This window comes from Chaetura pelagica, unplaced genomic scaffold (assembly GCF_000747805.2).
Source record: "Chaetura pelagica isolate M959 unplaced genomic scaffold, ChaPel_1.0 scaffold269, whole genome shotgun sequence".
In the NCBI taxonomy this organism is placed as follows: domain Eukaryota; kingdom Metazoa; phylum Chordata; class Aves; order Apodiformes; family Apodidae; genus Chaetura; species Chaetura pelagica.
Genome location: NW_009954705.1, coordinates 74959 through 96940, shown reverse-complemented (window position 1 = coordinate 96940; position 21982 = coordinate 74959). Strand labels below are relative to the sequence as shown.

The 21982-nt window shown below is 40.3% G+C and overlaps 1 protein-coding gene across 1 annotated transcript in view; it reads left to right on the top strand.

Annotated features, from left to right (window-relative positions):
• The window catches only part of ATP8A2 (ATPase, aminophospholipid transporter, class I, type 8A, member 2), a 270225-nt gene that overhangs the window by 223620 nt on the left and 24623 nt on the right, over positions 1–21982 (top strand). The window contains exons 28-29 of the mRNA XM_010005627.1: positions 10217–10305; positions 16178–16282. Of these exons, the coding sequence (XP_010003929.1) occupies positions 10217–10305; positions 16178–16282 (194 nt within the window). The remainder of the gene's footprint in view (positions 1–10216; positions 10306–16177; positions 16283–21982) is intronic.

Genomic DNA, 21982 nt, shown 5'->3' with positions numbered 1-21982 from the left:
GGAGCAGATGTCTGGGATTAGGGGAAGGGTTTGGGGAGGCGTTCGGCCGGCGCCTTGCGGAAGTCATTCATTGTGGAGACGCAGGCAGGACCAGCCCAGCCTGCGCTGAGGAGTCTCAGTGGGTTTGAGTATCCAAATCAAAACCAAATGTTTTTCGGTACCTTTTAATTAAAGGGAAAGCATAAATTGATGTAATAAAGTTAGTGCACCAGCTGGTGTGAGACATGAACAGCGTTCTTGCCCAGGCAGGAGCTGGCAGTGTGGTTCTTGTGAAATAGCACTGCTGGTGCGGCTGGAGCAGCCGCCGGGTCCGCCTGGATGGGGAGGATGGGGAGGCAGGAGCTGCCACCCTGGGACTGGGCCTCCTGCACCTCAGGCCAGTGCTTATGTCTTCTTGCCGTTTTGTTGATGTTTTATGATGAAGAGGATGTTTCCTCTGGGGCTACCTGTTTTCAGCTGTCAGGTCGGTCCCTGGCTCTTGTGCTCTGAATGTCATATGCTCAGAAATCTGCCGTCTGTGGAGAGATAGGGGTGGAACAAGGTGACCAGGACTGAGCAGTGCCAAAGATCTTCCATGGCACAAGGTGTCCCCTACAGACATCAGATACTACACCAGACACCCTTGAAGCTTGGGAGGCCTCTCAATGGGCTAGGAAGCTAACTCTTGCCTGCAATTCATCTATATATAGAATTAGAGCAGGCATCTGTAGCTGTGATACAGAATGTGATGTGGGAAAGAGAATTTATGTAAAACAATACTATTATGACACTGCTGTTACAAAGATTTCAGCAAAGGGTGAGAGGAAGAAGGGAGATACAGGGTGCATCTCCAGGGTTTGCCAAGAGGATGTGGTGGGAATCATTGCAGATGTACTTTGTATGTGGTAATACAAGGCTCAAAGGGATGTTGGCAGTATGAAGAGGTTGTATGTTCTCAAGCAATGAATAAATTGCCCTGGGAATGGAAATGAAGGAAAGAACCCAAGTTTGGTGGGAAAAAGCACCCATTTGTGGTAAGATTCCGTTGATCTGAGTTGAGCTATAGTCATGCTAAAATAATGTGAAAGGCCTTCAAGAGATACAGTTTGAGAGCGAAGAAAACTCTGAGCTAAATGAATTCAGAATATTCTTTAAGAATGTAACCATTCATTGAAGATAAAATTCTAGGTGAATATGTAGTGACCGAGCTGATAAACTACTCTTCCTGGAGAAATATAGCATGGGGAAGTAATAACTCTTATCTGATTCAAGTCAATCATTGCTATAACAGATTAAGACAGATGAAGATCAATAAAAGTGAGTTTACAGGGCAGTTTTGAAGAATGCAGAGACCTCTTTAAGGAAATGATGTACTTTCAGCTGCTATTGGCATCCATAAGAATTCAGCAGGCTCTTTGATTTATAGGACAATACAGGTTGCCCAGAGAAGCTGTGGTTGCCCCCTCCCTGGTGCTGTTCAAGGCCAGGTTGGATGGGGCTTTGAGCAGCCTGGTCTAGTGAAAGGTCTTCCCTGCTTATGCAGAGGGGTTGGAGCTAGATGATCTTTCAGGTCCCTTCCAACCCAAACCTTCTATGATTCTATTACCATATTTCCTGTGTTTTACCTGACTTTTAAACACATACCCAAATTCATACCATGAAACCATGGCAGAGATGAAATAAGACCAGGGTTTCTGATAATTACCTTTCTTCTCTTAACAGAGCACCTTTTTAGTCAGGGATGCTACTTAGCTAATACTGAGGAGGATGGAGTATCTTGAATCAAATGTGTTTTATGTGAGGAAGCCAATGCTGTTGCAGTAGCACAGTTGGAAGATTTTAACACACAAATCCAGGAAATTCGAAGGTTCTGCCACTTTGTAGGTGTAATTTGGCAGGTTATTCAAATATCTTATATCTTCATTGGCAAGAAATGTCTTCTGCTAAACATAATTACTTCTTTGGCATTTTAAATTAAAAGGTGAGTTATGTAAAATTAATTTTTTTTCCCTGCTGCTTTCATGATAAGGGCATGGTTATTTAATAAGGGCAGCTACTATAGAAGAGTGGTTACTATTAAAACCAGCACAGAAGTTGTTAAAAGCACCAGACAAGAGTGGTTATATGCTGAACATTACTTCAAAAGGAGAAACATCATATAATGTATTAGCTCAGACTAATACAGAATGATATTTGTTGATATGTATTTTTTTAAAACCAAGAAAAACAATTAGTGCTTGGTGTTATGTACCTGAAGATGTACAGAGGTATTTCATCCACTTTTAAGGAGAAGATTCTTGTACTCTAAATAAAATTTCAGGAATCCACTTATATCCATTTCTGTGGAGCATGATTTTACTGCAAATTTTGAACCATAAGTCTTCTCAAAATTACTTTGAAGAAGCATTCATTTACACTTTCAGTTGAGGTTAATGTAACCAATAATGAAAAAGAGTTGATAGACTGCATGAAATTGCATTGAAGTTTACACTGCCAGTGAACCATAAAATCAAATTAAAACACCACCTGATTAATTTTCTTAATTCTCTGCAATCAGAGTAAAAATGGAGAGTAAGATGGGCGGGTTTCTTGTTCAGTTGGTAGTGTTGTATACTAATTAAATAATGAGATACAGAATTTTTTCTTAGGCAAGGCTGCTTATGTAGAATATGTTTTAGCTAACACAAAGCAGAGGTTAGTAACACCCTTTGGGACACATTTGGCCAATGATATATATTTATGTATCAAATCTTAATTTCTTTATATTACGTTAAGAAATTGAATAAAAATAGGTTGCTAACTTTCTGTATTCCTCCATTATGGAAAAACAGTTCCTAACAAGGCAAATAAAAGGAAGCAGAAGATCTGAGGGTTGCACTGTGCTCCTATAGTGTTATAGTTCTCGCTAGTTTCTCCAAAATCACGGAAGTGTACATGAAGTCCATTGTTTTGGTTTCCTTTTTCCTTTTGAATATACTGAGCCTTGGTTTTGTAGCTTTGTATTGCCAAACTCTGGAATTTTCGGATCATGGAAGAGCTTCAAGCAAGTTTTTGTCTTTTATGACTTGCCATTTTATTTTTCTGGGTTTTCTGTTCTTTAGTTTGTGTTTCCGTGCTTTCTTTTAACCCTTTTAGCTAGCATCTTCTTTAACAAAAAGCTTCTTAACCAGGACCCATATTTCAAAATACTTTGGGCTTTACTAGGAAGGCCAAGAGTATAACTTTGTGACACTGTGTTGGCATTTTTATTTTTGCTCGAAGTACTGCTCCTGTCATCCCTCCCTACATACATATATCCAGGTATTACATTAAAACTACCAATAACCTTGATAACTATGTTGTGGAAGCTAGACAGTGGATAGATTTCCTACTCTAGACTTCCATATGGTTTTAAGTATGACTGGCAAAATAAAGGGAAAGGGGTAAAATATCTGAGTGAAGGATCTGATGTTTTTTTCCTTTCCTCTTTTACTGCTCTCAAGGGGATATGGCTGTATGAGTGGAGACTGGGAGAGGGAAGAAATAGGTTTGAGACTGGACCAATGTGTCATTGTGTTAAATCCAGCCAGCCAGTGAGGTCATTGTTTTCATCTGAGTCATTTTAGAATGAAAACTCTTACATTATGGAAAACATTGCACATCTTTATTTCAGACATGGAAATATTCAGCCAACCTTTCGGAGGTAGAGCTCCACTGATTCCATTTGAGATACTCCTGAATCCCAGTGGTGTAAGCAGGAGTGGAAATCAAATTCTTTTGCCTCATTTTTTCAACACTTTGCCACTAACCCAAAGGGGTCATTCTTTAGGTACATTTCCAGCCAAGGTGCATATTGAAGAGGGAGCTTGTAAATACATTGATCACACCTGTCAGTCCTGATTCTAGTAAATCTGTCCAGCCTGGAGCTGGTCACAGTCATATTAGGGGAAAAAGTTCTTAAGCACCGACTCATGTCGAGGCTGGATTATGTTCCAACATGCACAGGAAAATTCTTGAGACTGCATTCTTGGATATTGATTGTATTTCATACTCAGGCTCCAGTAGATGTAGTCTCTGTGTAGTGTGATTTAACTGAGGGACTTGGGCAATGTGCCTAGCTCTGCAGTTGATTTGTGTGACCATGAGTAAACTCTTGTCAACTTTCTGCCTTGGGTTTTAATATATTTGATCTTTAAGTTAGGTCTTATATTTGTAGCACTTTAAGGATCTTGTATAATACAGCAAGTATAACTAAATTTGTGTATTTTGTACAATGTAACATCATGGGGAAGAGATAGTGACTATTCCATATAAGCTAATAGACACAAAAGGAGGTTTTGACTGAATCTACATAATGCTGTTTTATTATTTAAAGTGAGATAAATCCATTGCTGGTTGATGTCTTCAGAATAATTTATGAAAAATAGATTGCTCTATGACACAATGTATTCCAGTTGTTGCATGGCATGTGCTTACAGTGTTAGTGTGTGGCAAGTCCTTTGCTTCCTTAAGATCTACTCAGCCACTTTGTTGATAAGGATTTAATATTTTGTCCTTTCAAGTTAAAACTTCAAGGTCTTTTAAAACAAGAAAACTATCCAGTGCTGGCACTGAAACACTTAAGACCTCAGTCTTAAGAGGACCCAGAGCGCTCAGAGGGTGCACGGTGCAAGTCTTTCCTAAAGGAAAAAAGGGCTGGGTGCGGGTCTGCAAACTGTATAAATGCATCAGGTATTTGCAGGTTGCACAGGGATACTATTCATAATCTATTATAGCTTTTCTGTGCATGGAATCTGTTCCTCTTCCTGATGAAGTTAGATGTGAAAAGCATTTAAAAAAAAAAAAAAAAAAAAAACTACAAAAAAAACCCCAAAAAAACCCTGCAGCAAAGATGTCAAAGATACAACATCACTAAAAGAGCAACAATTTCAAGATTAGAGTAGAGTGTGTTTAACTTTCTACTGCAAGTATTTCCTGGACCTTTAAAGCGGTTTCTGAACCAACCCTGTTGCTGCAGAGCAAATGAAAGACAATCTTTCCCAGGAATCAGGGAGTTTCTAGAGTGAAGTAGGAGCATTGCTATAATGTGTCCCAGTGTTTATGCCTGATCACAAAGAATAATATATTTGTCCACACACCTTGCTATCGGGTGAGGCACTGGGACTTCATGATATATGGAATGGGATAGTTTGCCCAAACTAGCAGCACCCTCTCACTGGTGGGAAAATGACTGAGACCCCAGGAGTGGCACCTCAGACATGTGGACTGAGGCTTTGAAGAAGACTGTCCCCCTTGTACTTCTTGACTGAATAACAAATGTGCTTTCAAGTTACTTGCCTAGCATGGGATGGGAGCAGAGTGACCAACTGGGATCCCCCTGCCCCAGCTTTAGCCCTTCTAGAGCGGTGAGCTCAGAGTCACTGGTCTAGAATTGATGGAGGAGAGGTACTAGCAGAGATGTCTACCTGGTGCATGTCAGTTGACTGCATTAAGGTGGGGTTAACTGCCTCCTGATGATTCACTACAGTCTGCTTTGGTTATTGGGGCAGTGCAGATGAAGCAGCAGGACCAAGAGTCCTGAAGTTGCACCTGCAGCTCCAGCCACATCTGTTGTCAGCTGGATCCTTCAGTGTCATAGATGTCTAGATCAACAGTATCTCAGTGATGGCAGTGAATGTTTCTTGTACTGTTATCATGTGTCAAACCCTCACAACAATCATGTGGCCATCCTCTACCTGTCTTCTTTCCCCAGTGCTGCCCAAGATAGTGCCATGCTATTGTCTATGTTTGACTAGTGAGGACCAAAGTGACCTGACTGTGGTCACTTGACTGCAGGTTGGACTTGTATCTCTAGTGTATAAAAGTGGCATTTGACATCATAATTGAGCAACCTATTGAGTCCTTATCCGTGCCTTGTGGAGAGAGCTACGATCAGGATCCAGGTACACTTGCAGTAATAGTTTTTGTCACAGTGTCAATATAAAGCCAGCTGTTTCCATCATGACCTTAAGCTTTTACTATCCATTTTTTATTAGTTAGGATGCATGGATATAGGAAGAAATTAATAAAAAGCTTTTATTATTCAAAATATGAATTTAAATTTTATCTCACTTTTCATGAATTATATAAGATGATTGAGATCCCTGTGTGGTTTGTCTGAATCATGTACTGAACCCCGGTTGTCCAACCACGCTATGATAAGACTACTCACCCCTGGGCACTTCTGGCCTTGTTTTTCCCCTTCAAAATGGTGTTGAAAATAGTGGCACCATCTGTTGGCAGAGAAGTAAACTCTGAATGATGGTATTTGCATATTAAGAAAGAGTAGTAAAATGAAGAAAAGAGTTTGAAACATATTCTAGATTGTAATTTAAGATTTTTTGAAACAACCTATTTCCTGCTGGTTGATAGGCTTTTATAGAGCATGTCCTTGACTTAAAGCCAACAAACAAAGCAGAATAAAACTTAACCTAGGCTTTCTAAAATAGTAATACAGAGCAGATCTTCCGAGTCATTCTGGTAGGTTAGTACTTACTGCTTTTTTGTTGCTGTTTAAAAAAAAAAAAAAAAACACACACACAAAAAAAAAAAAGACTACCCACCCTTACAAAATGAGTTTATGAGAGGTTAAAGGTACTGGGACCTAAATTTTCACTCCTCAGTTAAAATAACTGAAGCAAAGGTTGTTTTTTATTTCTTGTTCCTAGTATTTTGTTTTAAGAAATGTTGTCACTCCTCAGTGATTTTATTGTGGCAGTCTTGTCAGTGCTTGGAAGTCAGTCTACTAATTGTAGTAGTAGTTTAGGCATCTTCAGCAGGTTTTTTTAAGTGGTTTTGGGGGTGCCATGTGATTAATGGTTTCTGGTAGTTTGCTTTGGATGTGCTAGTCACTAATGTTTACAGCAGTAGAGTAAAAATTACTTAGCTGTGTATCATGGGGCCTGTGTGATGACAGAGCTGGTCAAATTTTGAATTTGTTTAAAAAACAAACTATTTCTTCTCCTCCTCCCTGTGACCTTCTAAAAAATATTTAAAATTGTGGTGGTTCCTGCTTAGTAGCTCTGCTTTTCTTATCTGGAGGAGATAACTGGTAGCTGAAGGGTGGGTATGGCAATGCCATGTACTTCAGGACTGTGCTCACTGCTCTCATGAATAGCTGAACAACTGGAATGGAGCACAGCAACAGCTGTGGAGCCTGAGGAGTGCTTTGTTGTGATATATAGGTATTCATATTATAGGTCCTGTTCATAAACCCTGCTCTCTATCCTGCAATTTGGACAATATCCTAGGAATGCTGCCTGTGGATGTCCCCAGAATGTGTTAGGTGGTTTCCAGTGAATCCTCTGCTGAGGAGCTCCTGTCCTGTGAGCAGATGGTGTAACCCGGCCAGGGAGGAGGCAGAGTTCAGAGGGAGAGCTGTGACAAACCAGTTCCCTGGCATGCAGCATAGCAGTCATGCAGCTGAGAGGAAACCAGAGATGAACAGGGAAGGAACCTTTTAGCAGAGCTCAGGAATGGAGTAAAATCTTGGAGCAGGTTATATGGAAAAAGATTTGCCAGTAGTGAGTGTCTGGCAGGGTTTAGATGAGATGGATAGTTTTACTGTTGTGGTGCAGGTTTTGGACTCTACTGTAGTAAAATGCATAATTGCAGGCAAAAAATATTTGCCTTGACATTTTTTTGGTGTTGAGCTGGTTAACATGTGACATGTCCAAATTCATAGCCATTGACCGAGATGTCAACATTTGTAACAACAGTAATAGCATTTAAACTTCTACTGAACACTTACTCAGATTGTTCTGCACTTTGAAAGTGTGTTGGGTTGCTTTCAGCTAGAAAAGCAAAAAGTGGAACATAAAATATTTGAAACAAAAATAGCAAACAATGCATAGAGAACATTGTGGCTATGTGAAGCCTTTAATCACACAGTCGGTGGAAGGATGGTCATTGGAAATGCTGATGTAATTAGATTGTTAGTGCTTGCAGGGTCACAGCCAAATAAAAGCAAAGCATGGGAATAAATCTCATTATGTTTTGCCACTGTGTTATTACAGTTCAGCTTTTTGGCTAACAGTGAGTTTAAGATTTCCCTCTTATTCCTGCATATCCTTTTCCTTAAATAAGCATAGCTCAAAACTGCCTGTATACTACTGGCATTCTGATGTGAAAATAGGCATTAGGGCTCACAAATAACTGAGAGCTGTTTCTGGACTGGAATGTGTTTGCATACTGTCTGTGTGGGTGGCAAAGTGTCCATAAATGTTTTAGCACAGTCTAGTTTGCTCTTGGTTTCAGTACAAGATTTACCACTGATCTGTCAGACCAGCAACAACATGGAGGATTTAATATTCAAAAGTCAAAAATGATTTTGGAAGTACTCGCTACTTGGCAACCTGAGGGCAAGTTGCTGCTAAATATGACTGAGTTGAGGTGGGCAATTTTAAACGGAGATCATCACTGGGAGAAGATGCTAGTTACTAGTGGTGGTCATCCTGGCAATGCAGTCTGATGGCTTTACTCAGTTTCAAAGCTTTGCTGTAGTGAGTGGTGGAAGTTCCTTCTGTTCCTTCTGTTGCAATCGATCACGTATGTCTTACAAAGGGTATAATCACAAATGTCTTCTCACAATGTATTTTGAAGGCTAGTAGGTGTTTTGTTTGGTTCCATGTTCTGTAGTTTAACTTCATAGAATCATAGAATGATTTGGGTTGTGAGACACCTTACTTAAAGATGATCTAGATCCAACCCCCCCTGCATTGTCAAGGACACCTCCTGCTAGACCAGGTTGTTCGGAGCCAACCTGCCCTTGAACGCTTCCAGGGATGGGGCAACCGCAACTTCTGTGGGCAACCTGTTCCAGTATATCACCACCCTCACAGAAAATAATTTATTCTCAATGTCTGATCTAAATCTCCCTTGTCCTCTCACTACAGGCCTTTGTAAAAAGTCCCTCCGCACCTTTCTTGTAGCTCACATTCAGGTACTGGAAGGTTGCTATGAGGTACCCTGGACCCTTCTTTTCTCCAGGCTGAGACAAACTTTTTCAGACCACCTTTGTGTTTGTAAAATGCTCTGACACTTAAGCATGGTGGACTGCTACTTTCTTGTGTGCTGCAGGGACAGCTGAGCCTTTATGTGGGGGGGACGGGCAGCTGCTTTAGTTCAGTGTCCATGGGTATAGGCTTCCCTGCCATCAGCAATGTCACACATGGACATCTGTAGAGTCGTGTGTATTGTGTGTGACATAAAAATATTGCCAAGTAGAGTTTTGGGGAAGGGATGTGGCAGTGTCTGTAGCTGGCAAGGGAGCCAGATGTGGATAACCACTGGAAACGCTGCTGACACCTTTCACTGCCTGTTTTAATTGTGTGCTGCACCAGGGTCATTACAAAAAAAAATAAAAAATCCATTTCTAATATACTAGAGAACTTAAATTATTCTTATAGGAATGGTGTGTGTGAGTATATGCAAGAAGTGGTGAGGCCATCTCAAGTCTTCCGTGTAGCAAACCTGGGCCTTACTCATCGTTATTTTTTCTGTAAAAGATTCTAAAGACCTAAGATAGCAGTAAATAGTGCTGTATTCCAATGTTGTTCCATAGCTATTTGTGTATGCTGAGACTTCCAGGGCTTCCAGATATCTTCCTTCTCAAATCCTACTGAGCATTACAACAATGAGAAAAATGCAAATGTAAACTTCGAGCTCTTTGTTTGTAAAAAAAGCCATTTGTGGGACAGGAGTGAGTCTTTCCCACTCTGGGTTTCAGGCAGCAGTAGTTTGAACAGGAAGTGCTGTATTTAAGTGGAATATGACTGAAACATTTTAGTGTAAAATGTTGGTGTTTTTCAGGTCAGTCTGGTGCTGCTCTGAGACTTAGAACAGTGGGTAGAAAAGAGAGTAAGCAAAGAGCACAAAAGATACTTAAAAGTGCAAGCTGAATATATTTACAGTGCACTTAATGAGTGAAAATATCTCTGCCTGGATCCAAAAAGTGGACAATTTGGTCAAAGGAATTATTTTAAAAATTCTAAGGAATTTGAGAACATAAGGATTGACCACATGAGAAATGCCATTGCTGTTTGTTAATTATACGCCTAAATTCTGCTAGGATTAATGAGACTTACCACCACCATATTTCAACATCATCTGGATCGTGGCTGCAGTACCTGTTTGATGCCATTACTCTACCTTTTCCTTGTACACAACCACTTAACATGTAATGGTTTGAATATGCTAATGATTTTTGTTTGTTTCACAGGCTGGAATGGTGTTAAGATGTGGATACTTCTGGTTTGGCTTGTTTCTCGTGCCCACTGCGTGCCTTGTTAAAGACGTGGCATGGACAGCGTAAGTCCCAAACCAGTCCTCTTAGTGTTGTAGGAATTACTCTGTGTGCACAAGTTGTCCTGTCCAGTATTGTTCTGTAACAAGCTAAGAAGCCTTTCAGTGAATGCAAACTGCTGGTATTTGAAAGACCTCTGAGAAAAGTCAAGTGGGAGTCATTTCTCACCTACCAATGCAGCTGGCAATGTGAGAGAATTAATAGTTAGTCCTGAATCTGAAGGAGGCAGTCTTGTCTGAGTAAAGATGATGATTATTTGTGTTGTGTACCCTTTAGCTGACTGCAAATTTGAATGAGACATCAGAGATTTCCTATTTCTGCAAAGGAGCAAATAATTTATTCAATTTGACTAAGGTTAGGTAGAAAGTAAAAATGTCACACTCTATACCAGTAGCCTCCCAGTTCTTTTTAAGCTGCTTTTTGGTTTCTCCTTCCACAGTGGGTCCTCCAGGATTTAACTGAGAGAAGAGTAATGTTCTGCACTCTATGCTTAAGTCTTAATGATTCCTTCCCTGCCCAGGGAGGAGAAACAAGCCTTGTGAAATACAAGCCTGTGTAATCCCCTTCCCTCAAAACTGTAGTTTCAAAGCATTGCAGAAGGAAAACAATTTCAACAACTTGATTTAAAGAGAAGCAACTTACAATCTCTACCATTGCAATTTGAAGTGCAGAAGTATCACTTTCATTTAGAACTTCTGGTGTTCTGTTCAGCTTGCTTTTAAGTGTCTTATGCACCAAAGCTTTCATCCTTTCCATTGGAAAGCTGTGTTAAACCAAGAAGGCTTTATTGCATGGGTATGTAATAACCTCATGCAAGGAGGACCCAGGCCATTCCAACTCTGGGGCAAAAAGGCAGATCCTAGGTGGAGTGAAAAGGGAATATGGGTTAGCTTGTCACTTGTCACAAAGGCTTGAAGTGAAGATTCTTAGAATCATGAACTCATTTTGGTTTAAAAAAACCTTTATGATCACAGAGTCCAACCAGAAGCCTAACACTGCCAACTCTGCCAATCTTCTTTACAGAAAAATGCAGAAAATACAGGGGGGAGGAAAGCAGGAAGTTTCCCAAACACAGGTGTAAAAGGATAAATCGGTTCATATGCATATATCTGAAAATATTTTTTTCTTCCTATGGGGTTGATAGTACAGCTAAATTAAGCTGGTAGTAGGCAAATCTACCAATTAGTAAGTGCTTCTTAAATGTTTTCCTAATTTATTCCTCAGCTTAATTTTCACAAGCTATGCTGCTAAAATTAAAGCTAGGTACCATAATGTAACATTTCTGTTGGGGCCAAACCATGATTTAACAGTCTAGCACACTAAAGGGTTTTTTGTTACACTCATTAAAATTCTCCAATAGAAAATTACTTTAAAATTCTAAAGCTGAGGCTAAAATGTTTTAAATGTATCTTAGCTATGTCTGTGATCTGCTTTTTAAAGCTCTGGGGAAAAAAAATCTTAGGATTCTTTTAGCATAACAGGCCCTTCTCCTGTGTCAGGCATTCTTTAAAATTACCTGCTTAGAAGCCAGTGGGACTACTTTTGTGATTAAAGCTGAATAGGTGCTGAACTGTTTGCAGCATTGAGGCTCAAATATATATTTAGATGGTCCAAGATTATGCTTTAGTTCTTGAGATGTTTTCATCATAGCTGAATGTCCCAAAGTTGTCCTCTGTTCTTATCAGTTCTCAACAGAAATTACTCAAGAATTGCAAAACAGGCCAGACCAAGGCAGGCTCATCCTCAGCTATTACTCATTTAAAACTCTGTTACTGACTCAGCCTGCTCTTTAATATTTCTTAGAGAAATCTCAGCAACATAATCCTTTCAGTGGTTTAGACCAAGAATGTACAGAGATTGTGAAGCCCTGAAGACAAACTTGTATGATTGATGTACTGGATATTTTCCCAACAGATTTTAAACAGGCTGCTCCTATCAACATTAAGTAAAAAATCTGTTCTCTGAGCAGGACTTCTCTTTTTTTTAACCCACCACTGAAAAATTAACACCATTAACATTTTAACTAGGATAAATGAAATGACACCACTATCAGCATTGCCATATGGAAGGAGTAGAGGTCTGTTTCCTTTCCAAGAGGCTTGCCATTGAAAACTTGAGCCCAAAGACACTGGAAATCAGCCAGCAGATTTCCACAGCAGTGGTTATACCACGTTGCTGTCTGTAATTCAGCAGAATCTGGTTTTGGCCATAAAATTCCAGCAGCTCTGACTTCTCATGGTCATGGAATTTATCCCTTTGAGTTTCTTTTAGACATGAAGCATGTGTCCCCAAAAGGAACATCCATGTAGCCCAAAAGGTACATACCTAATTTCAGTACAAAATACTACCAGAAAACCATAAATACAGCACAGAGTTTTTGTCTGGAAGAAGGTTATGAGGGATACAAAAGTTTGTTTCACACCCATTCAGATTTATTTTTGTAAACTGCTGTGTCGGATCCACTATCAAAACTTGTAACGCTGGAAGCAACAGCTAGTTTTACATGATCCCTTTGTTACACAGGCTACAGTTGTCAACACACCTCTTATCTCCCATGTTCTCTGCAGCTTCAGGCTTTATTTTTTCCTTCTTTCTCAAGTTGATCAGGGAAATGTGGAAAACTCTTTAAAAAACAGAAGGAAGCTTATTATTAATACATGGATGCAATACTACATTGTTAGTTTTGGTCCACTATACTGAGTTAAGTGGATTTGTTTTGGTTTTTGCCTTATTAAAGTCCCAGTTGTGCTACCACTGAAATGAACAGAGTTTAATAAGGTGAGTGCTTCCTCATAGTTGGCACATGTCACTCAAATACATACCACTGGTGCTAGGAAATATCAAAATAACTGAGCCACAAAGCTATGTGGGAATCATATTCCAGCAAAATTAGGCAAGAATTCATTGATAATTGATGGCTCAATACTTAATGTTACAGCAAAAAATGTTCTGAGCATTCAAATTATTGCCAAAATCTTCATGTTCTTTATTTTTACCATTGGGAAGAAACATGTTGCACTTGATAGGTTTGCGGTGTGAATAAGAGAGAAGGTACCAGGAGCTCTTCCCATCCCTGCACACACTTGCAGTCCCTGGAGCACAAGATTCCTAACATGGTGTTAAGGTTAATGGGCCAGAGTAGAGGTGTCACCATGTTTAAAAGAAGTTTATGAATGTAATTGCACTTCTCCCTGGCAGATTCCAGCCTCCTGAACCCCCTAAATATCCTCCTAGGGCAATGAAGTGAAGCTACACACTTTCCTGGCTTGGAAGGCAAAGGGCCACCCAAAATACAAAGATGACCCTTTACCTGTTCTTATGGTCTGTGTTCTAATATCCCCGTCTGTGAGAGGAAAGTGAGTTTGTCTTCATGTAACACATCAACTTTCAGCTGAACAGGAGCATTGAACATGAGCTCATAATTTGTTGAGGGCTGATCATGTATCCAGGGCTGCTTATAAAGTACAAGGTAAAAGCTAAGACTTCTGCCTGTCTTTTTGTGTATCAAAAGTTAATAATGTGCTGTTGTGAAAAAAATATGAAGTATCCAATCCTGTTGCCAGCAGTCCAAGGAATATTTGCAGTTGGTGGGAGCAAGCCCAGACTCTGAGGCAATTGTAATGCTGTATTTCAGTTGTTTGGTTTTTTGTGTTTTTTTTTGAAGAAACACATGGATAGGTTAGTTCAGGCCCTTTTTATAAATATTTAATTACTGACTTTTCCATGGATGCTCTTGCTTCCAAGTGAAGGAGTGACTCAGTGCGTAATATTCACCTGTGGGTTTATTGTTGATTTATGGATAGCCAGCCACAGCAGAGCCCATATATTTCAACATTTCACACTACTTACAAAATACATCAGTACCCCTGACATCAGGACAACAGTATTTTTTCCATATTGTGAAGTATCAGTGTAATGTTTCCTTTTGCTGGGCTGCACTAATTGGACTTTGTTGCTCGGGCTCTATTCTGTTAAATTTTGAATTCAGGATTTACACTAAGGGAAAAGGAAAACATCTCTAATCTCTTCTGCTGGATGGTAAGATGAACATACAGTCTTGGGAGAGATTGGCTAACTTGGGGATTTGTGTTCTTTTCCATGGGAAAACTGGTTATAAAGGATTTTTACAAGCTCCAAACGTGCTCAGTGTTCAGATTTGCAGTAGTAGGTATGGTGTCTTTAAAACGTAGGAGATGAGTTCAAGGTCAAAATTTCAATGTATTTAGTCACGTTAAAGAGGGTGATAGTGAAGTCAGCTGTAGAGATTGTAAGAATTAATAGCTCAAATCTTTCTTATTTTAATTGCTATAGTTTTCCTTCCTCAAAGAGGAGACCCATCTGATCATTAGTCTATCTAGTTATGGGAACTTGAATCTAACTTCTGTGCAGCTATTTGTAATCTCACATCCTTGAAACATTAGGCATTGAAAAAATATCCTTGCCTACAGATGTCTTCGATCATAGTACGTTGGCATTCCCTTGCAAACAACACACCTTCAGTGGTTTGTTTTAATAGGCTGCTCTTCTAAGTACAACCTGATACTGTTTACCTCCAGAGTTTCCTCTGCTTCATCTTTTGTTGTTCACTTTTTTCCTCTTGAATGCAGATGTGTTTTGAAAGGTAGTTTTCATTTTAGTTTCTCATTTTAGAGATATTTGAGGCCCAATCCAGCAACACAAAGACCAGAGGACTTGGATAACAGTATTAATATCAAGGCACAGTAATCTAAAATAGTATAGGCAAGGATGTTACGGTCTTTGTTTCTTATTCCCCATGGAAGTAATAACAAGAATCATGCTTTTTAAAAATGCATCTTCATTATATTTTAATTACTTATACATCAGTTGCTATTTTCCTGCTAGTGGGAGTTTGATGTTGTTTTACATCATTGGTGAAAAATTATAGTATCTCCATGTAAGGTTTTTGTAAAACATGTAAAGAAGTTTTTGCTATCCCTGGAGTTGAAGAATATTATTTTAATACCATGAAGCAAGTGGCGTCTGAGCCAACTTGGGTCCATCTTGGTTTTAGGTTTATTGTGCAGTCACATGCAGATCAATATTATCTCTTGGGACACTTATCCTCCTTTAAGAGACACAAAAGAGGAAGCTGATCAAAAACTGCCCATTGGAGAATGATCCTTATGTTCTGTATTATTGCTTTGTACATGTTGAGACAGAACATGTTGAGATTTTCTCTTTAGATCAAGGTAATTTAGGTATACTAGCACTGGAGCAGAAGGTGAAACCGGAAAAAAATGGCCCAGGTCTCTTCACAGCAGACATGGTTGTCCAAATTTCTGTTGTGTGTGTGGTACACAGATTGTTCTTTGAATTCCCAAGCTGAGAAAACAGGACACAGCCAGTCTTGTTGCTGTCACTCTGAAAGCTCAGCGGGAAAAGAAGTGCCTTTCCAAGTCATGTGAGACTGATAAATGAAAATAAAGGGGCTTGAATGGCAATTATCATCTGAGACTCTCCTCAGGTTTTCAGAGCAGTGCCATGCATAGCTCAAAAGACAGAGTGGAATCATGTTTTACTGCCATGAATATTCAATGAATCCCAGCTCTTTTGTCTGAACACTGGGCCCTGAACAGTCCCACGGCAGCAGTGTCAGGGCTCCACAGTCTTTGCTGCTTGCTTGCAGTGTTGTGTGGAAGCTGAGTTCTGCTGAATTTGAAGTCCTTCTGGTTTCTCATTTCTTATGTAGTATTTCCCAGGTTTTTTGAACCCAGACTGGCACACATACGTTGTGCCGTGTTTCCCAAATCCTCCAACGGAAGGCTCCGTGCCTCTCAGAGGAGAAGTAAAATGAGGGGTTTGTAGCAAAACAAATGTTCACTTGGCTTTTTTGTTTTGTTTTCCCTTGTGGTACAGGGCCAGGCATACCTACCATAAAACTTTGCTGGAGCAAGTTCAGGAGTTGGAGACGAAGACAAGAGAGCTGGGAAAAGCCATGCTTCGTGACAGTAATGGAAAGAGGTGGGGCAAGTCTGTGCTAATGTTTAAAGCAGACCCTTCTTTTTGTGTCTCCTTACTATTTCTCATTCACCATTGAAGTCTGATTCCAGATGGGATAAGTCTTCTCTCCTGTATTATTAATTTATTGTTGTTCCTTTTCATATATGTCTGTTGCCCCAACTGAAATCAGCCCTTCCAGTTTCATTTCTCCAGGGTTATTGCTGTGAGGCTGTATTAGAAACTGCATCTCAGTTTCCTGCCTGGTAACATGTAGTCCTTTTACCTGGCCACTGGATCAGACTGTTTTTGAAGAACTTTGTTGCTTGTCATTTAAAAATAAAAAATTTAAAAAATCTGATAACCATGTTAGGGGAGAGAGCTGTCCATGACTTGGGATATGATAAAAGGAGAACTGGCCAAGCCAGTGTGCCCTGCAACTTCATTCAGGTTCACCTAAAGTGTTTTTTTATGCTTTTGCTTTTTTCCACTGCAGCTTACAGGTCCCTTCTTTCAGAGTTCTCAGTTTCTCGTTGTGCCTCTCCCTTATATCCATGCCATATGGACTTGAACATATTGCTATTATTGAATCTTTCATTGTAAGGGGAGAGTATGTGTTGTGTGGGAACTTTTGTCTCTTCTGAAAGAAGCTAAAGAAAACAATAGTGAGGCTTTTGCATCCAACAGTTTCATTTACCATCTCAGAATACGGTTCTGCATCAGCTGGTCGGAAAAGCTCCCCAAGTTCAAAAAGGTTTTAGAACGAACTCTTCTGTTCCTTACACAATATGGCACCACATGACTTGCTAAGAAACTACATGATCATTAAACTGGATTTTAGCAAACCTTCTAAACTAGCAAACTGAGTGGAATGGGGCTTTTAAAAGATTTTGTTCTTCTGGGGCAGGGTCATCCTTTGAGCCCTTGATGTCTATTCTAAGGTAAACTAATTGCCATATTGTAGCTGTTGCTAAGAGGAGCAGATAGTAGATTTTTTTTCAGTTGAACTCGTGAGTTAATAAGCACTTTTTTTTAGGGAAAATTTTCAGGATGGGAATTTACCAAGATTATAGAAAACTCAAAAGCTTTTAAAAAATGTTTGTGTGAACTTTAATGTGTTTATAAGATTTCTTTAGTGACCAGAGTTCACTTCTTGGAGGCCAAGATAAAGTAAACACAGTGTTATTGATTAGCATCACTTGAAAACACTTGGTATGTTCGGTTTTTATTATGAGTTATTTTTCTGCTGTAACTTTTGGATCCTACAAAACACAGTTTATAAATTGTGCTTACTTACAAAAGTCACAAACTGCATGTCAAATAATTTTAAAAGAAAAGGCAAACTTTGCAGAACTGGTCAACAAATGCAGTCTTCTATGCCACAATTCAAACCAGCAAAGATGCCTGAAATCAGTAATTTCATTTAAAATGAGCTCTGTTTTTGGAGGGCTGAGCAGTCACCTTGAAATCAGTTGGAGCCAAAGTGCTTGGTTCCAAAATCAGGTCAGCCTCCCGGGCAAGAAATATGTCACTTGGTGTTGTGAGGTCCTGACTAGCAGACTGATGAGTTGCCAGGCGAGTGGAATCCAGGCCAACTGAAACTGGTGGTTCCCAGGCACACAACTCCAGTAGTATGAGCTACTTGGCTGTTGGTTCCTATCCATGCATAGATGTAAAGTTGCATTGGTGTTAGTTTGTAGCATTTTTGTTTTCCTGACAGTTTCCAGTGCCAGCTATTGAGAACTGGAGAGGAGAATGAGTCAGCAGCTTTTTGCCTGATGAGTCTCTGGGTTACAGGGTGGGTTGACATGCTGTTAGTAGAGAGACAGTTAGCATTTGATCTGTTTATATGTGCATGTGTGTGTTTCCAAGAACTTGATGGGTTTTTTCTCTGTTTACACACTGTCCTGACTTTCTGTAAATTTAGTGGCCATGTTGTAATTCATTCATACGCTACATGTTTTCATAGCCTTTTATTTTATTGCATTCTCACTGAAAACTCTTTCATCTGCATTCCTCCTCCATATAGCTTCACTTCATTCTCAAAACGCTTGCATGGAGATGATGTAAGGAATCCCTTCTGGCCCTCCTTCCCATTCTCCCTCCCCCTTCTTTCCATGCATTTGTTTGTTCTCCTTCCTAATTGCTCCCAGATTTTCTGGGTGGTCCATCTGTGAACTAGATAATGGTAGAGTGCCTCTGCCTCTAGGAGCTGGTGTGCTGTGCTTGTGATGTGGCCTCCTGAGTGCTCTTCAGAATTGTTCTGTCTTTAATCTCTTTTGTTTGTCTCTTGGCTCTTTCACACCTGCTAGAAATCGTGTGCTTGTCCAAAGGGAAGGGTGAGGGTGGGAAAGAGGCAGAGTGAGAACTTCCTGGAGTTAGAGCCTCTCTGGTTCATGTTCTTAATTTTAAAAAAAATTTCCTTGAAGCCAGTGGAAATGAGAACTGCTGAGATGGTCTCCCCTCCTGCCCACAGCCCCATTGCTCTTGAGATTTGACACTATGCAGGAAGGGAAGGTAACCAGTCTTCTCACTTCTATTGCAAAGTGGAGAGCTGGTTAAAACTGCAACAGTTCTGTCCATCACCTCCAAGTAACAGTGTTAGCTCTTGGTTAGAAGTGCTCCTGAAAACATATCCATTAGATGTTGGTTTGTTCAGGCAGCTGTGGAAGATAAGCTGGCTGTCATCAAGGTCTATTTTCCTGGCCAACATCACGGATGCTATTTTTGTTCAGTGTTCTTCACAAACAAACAAGAAAAAAAATCACACCCAATTACAGATAAGAGAAGGATTTAGGGAGCTAATTGCTTTTATCATTGCCTAGACCTTAGAAAAAAATGAGGTGCAAGATCTGGATGTTTAGGATTAATCTGCTAAATAAAAAGCAGTTCACAAAGCCCAGAAAGCAGTGAGTGCATTCAGGCTTGCACAACAGGGTGCCAACAGTTTTCTGTGGCTCAGCTGAATTTCTAGGAAATGTGAACAGGGTAGTACCTGGGTCTTCATTGCACTTGGGGAAGGAATGTTGGGAGATCTGCATGTGCCACTTAATACCTAAATACAACTGTAGGTCTTCACCCTGCCAACTGTTCTTGCTAGACATACTTTTCCAAGTTAATAAAAAACGTCTTTGCTAGTGCTCTTTATATCCTTCTGAATTTTAGCCCTCTGAAACAGTTTCTAAAAATGGAATTTGCTTGTATTGATCTAAAAAAGTAAACGCCAATTTTTGCCTTTCCCATGGCAGGGAGCAAAAAACAAGGCGAGTGGTAGGTCAGGGAGTGTCTGGTCCATGCAGGCAAAAGTGTCAGCACCCTGAGAACTACAGCTGAGTCCCAAAAACCTTGCAAATATCATCAGAGTGAGACTTGGAGGTCATATCAAGTATATTATTTTGAGCTATAAAGGGTCGTGTTCTTATTTCTCTATCTCATGTGGCAGCTAAAAACTTCCACAAAAAGTAAGCTGGAATGATTACAAAATCAGGTGGTTCCAGGAGCAGGGGGGTTTCGTCAGGGGAAACAAGTATCTGGAAAACTGGCAAGTCCACAAATAGCTTGAGAAGCAGAAGGAGTGTGCAGTAAGGGGCTGGTGATGGATCCCATGCCATGCTTGCCTGCCTGCTTGTGCAAGATGAGTACCTGCACTGACCCTCCCCAGCCTGGCACCCAGCGTGCTGGGCTGGACTCCAGCCCAGCTGTGATCTGAGCAAGCCTTGGTGCAGGAAGGGAGAGCAGCTCCCTGCCACTCTCAAGTAACAAAGAGCAGGATTTAACACTAAATTTACGTGAATTTGGAGAGGTGAGAGGGGCAGCTCATGTGCCAAAGCAAACATGGACATGTGGAGACACCTGCCCAGCAGACCTAATCATGTTAACATGCAAGATTTACAGAAAGAAAACAAACACTGTTTTTTCTACAGGTTTGTATTCAAAAGTGGCTTTGAGTTCAGCTTCAGAGATTTTTGTGTCTTTAAATAAATTTACAACTAAATCTTGGCTCGTAAAGGGCCAAATCTTCAAGTCCTCATTCACTTTTCACTCCATCTAACCTCTCATTGAAGTCAGCAGGAGTTCAGGTGGAGTAAAGCCTGATTAGGGACCAAAGCAAACTTTACTTTGGAAACCCATGTCACTTTATTGCTCCACTGCCCAACTAATGGAGAGCAAGCAAAGCTGTGCAGCATCCTCTTTGTGACAGTAGATTTCCTGTTTCAGAGGCTGTCACTGTCTTGGAATTGCCAGAGAGCTGCCTTTGAAAGTAGCTTTTTGTTTGTTTCTCTGTTCTGTTTTTAATCGGTTAGTGGCTGAAATTAGAAGATTAGATACTGAAGAACAATGTAACTTTCACAATATGCAGATTTTCCATTGAGCTGAGAGGCCTGTCTGGGGTGCTGCAGAAAAGTGCCTACATCACTGAAGTATTGGGAAGAATTTCTTTGAATTATTCAAAAACCTGGGAGGCAGTGTCTTTTCTTTAACAAAGAGGAAGAGGAGTGACTACAGAACCAGCAAGGTCCAGCTGTGAGCAGCAAGGAAGGGCTGCAGTGTGCTTTTGCCCAGCATTTTTCAGTATGCCACTTCAGTCTTGCTGTTTTCAGATGCCCACTGCCACCTCCTTCTTTCATGTCCATTTCATAAAATAAAGAGTTTTTTGATGTACCTAAAACACAGTGGAGAGACCATGGGGAACTGCCATCTTCAACAAGGAGACCCGCTGGTAGAGATTGTTTCCTTTAAGCGCTTTTCACCAATCTAACTCTGTTGCTTTAATGAAACACGCACGACCAGTTCTCACCCTGAGAGTGAGCTGTCTTATTTATCTTAGCCTTGGTTTTATTTGGTGGAAGAGGGCAGATGTCTATCTCATTTCAATAGCTGCATGACCTGGTGGGAAATTAGTGGGCTGACAATGGTACGCATGGAGACTTGCCCACTTCACAGGTCCCCGGGAAGAAGTGAGAGGAGAACGTGGGAAACCTGAGTTGGGATTGTGGCTGTGCACGCAGCTGAGAGCAGCAGAGCCTCAGCCTGGTGCTGACAGCAGCAGAAGTGGTAAAACAGACTTAACTTTTCTCTTAACAAACCCATGAATGAGCTGAAGATCTGATCTCATGGTTCCTGAAGAAGAGGCAAGCTTTTTCATTAAGATCAAGAGAAACAAGGCTTGGGCTCATTATATATCAAAGCATTTTGTCTCTTTATTGATGCATTTCAAATTGCATCCACTTGAATAGGGAGACTGTGCCAGTAAGGCCCCTTCACGTCAGAGGGTACAATGCATCCTATCTGAAACAAACGATCTTAAATTTTCAGCTGGTTAAATGTCACTGGATGTTTGGAGCCAAATTCTTGTTTCATGAATGTGTTGACTTCGGCCTATTTAGTCGGGATATGCAGGACTGTGATCTGAATCTGGCCCATCCAGTGCAGCTGAGCATAAGATGAAGTTGAAGAGGGGAGAGCTGTATTTTGGTTTTGAGGTTTCAGAGTCTTTTTATCAGTTTTTCCAGATGTTCTTCACACTATTTCTGGGAAGCAAAGGCAAGATTTCTCCACCAGCATACACAACAAAGTGACTGGCATATTTATGATTTTTCCTTGCAGCTTTTCTAATAAAAAGAGGTTAGAATCCTTTTACTAGCAAAAAGCATATAAACTTGTATCAGTAGGGTTTTTTTAATTATTTTATTCCATATGGCAAACATTCGTGTACAGTAGGTG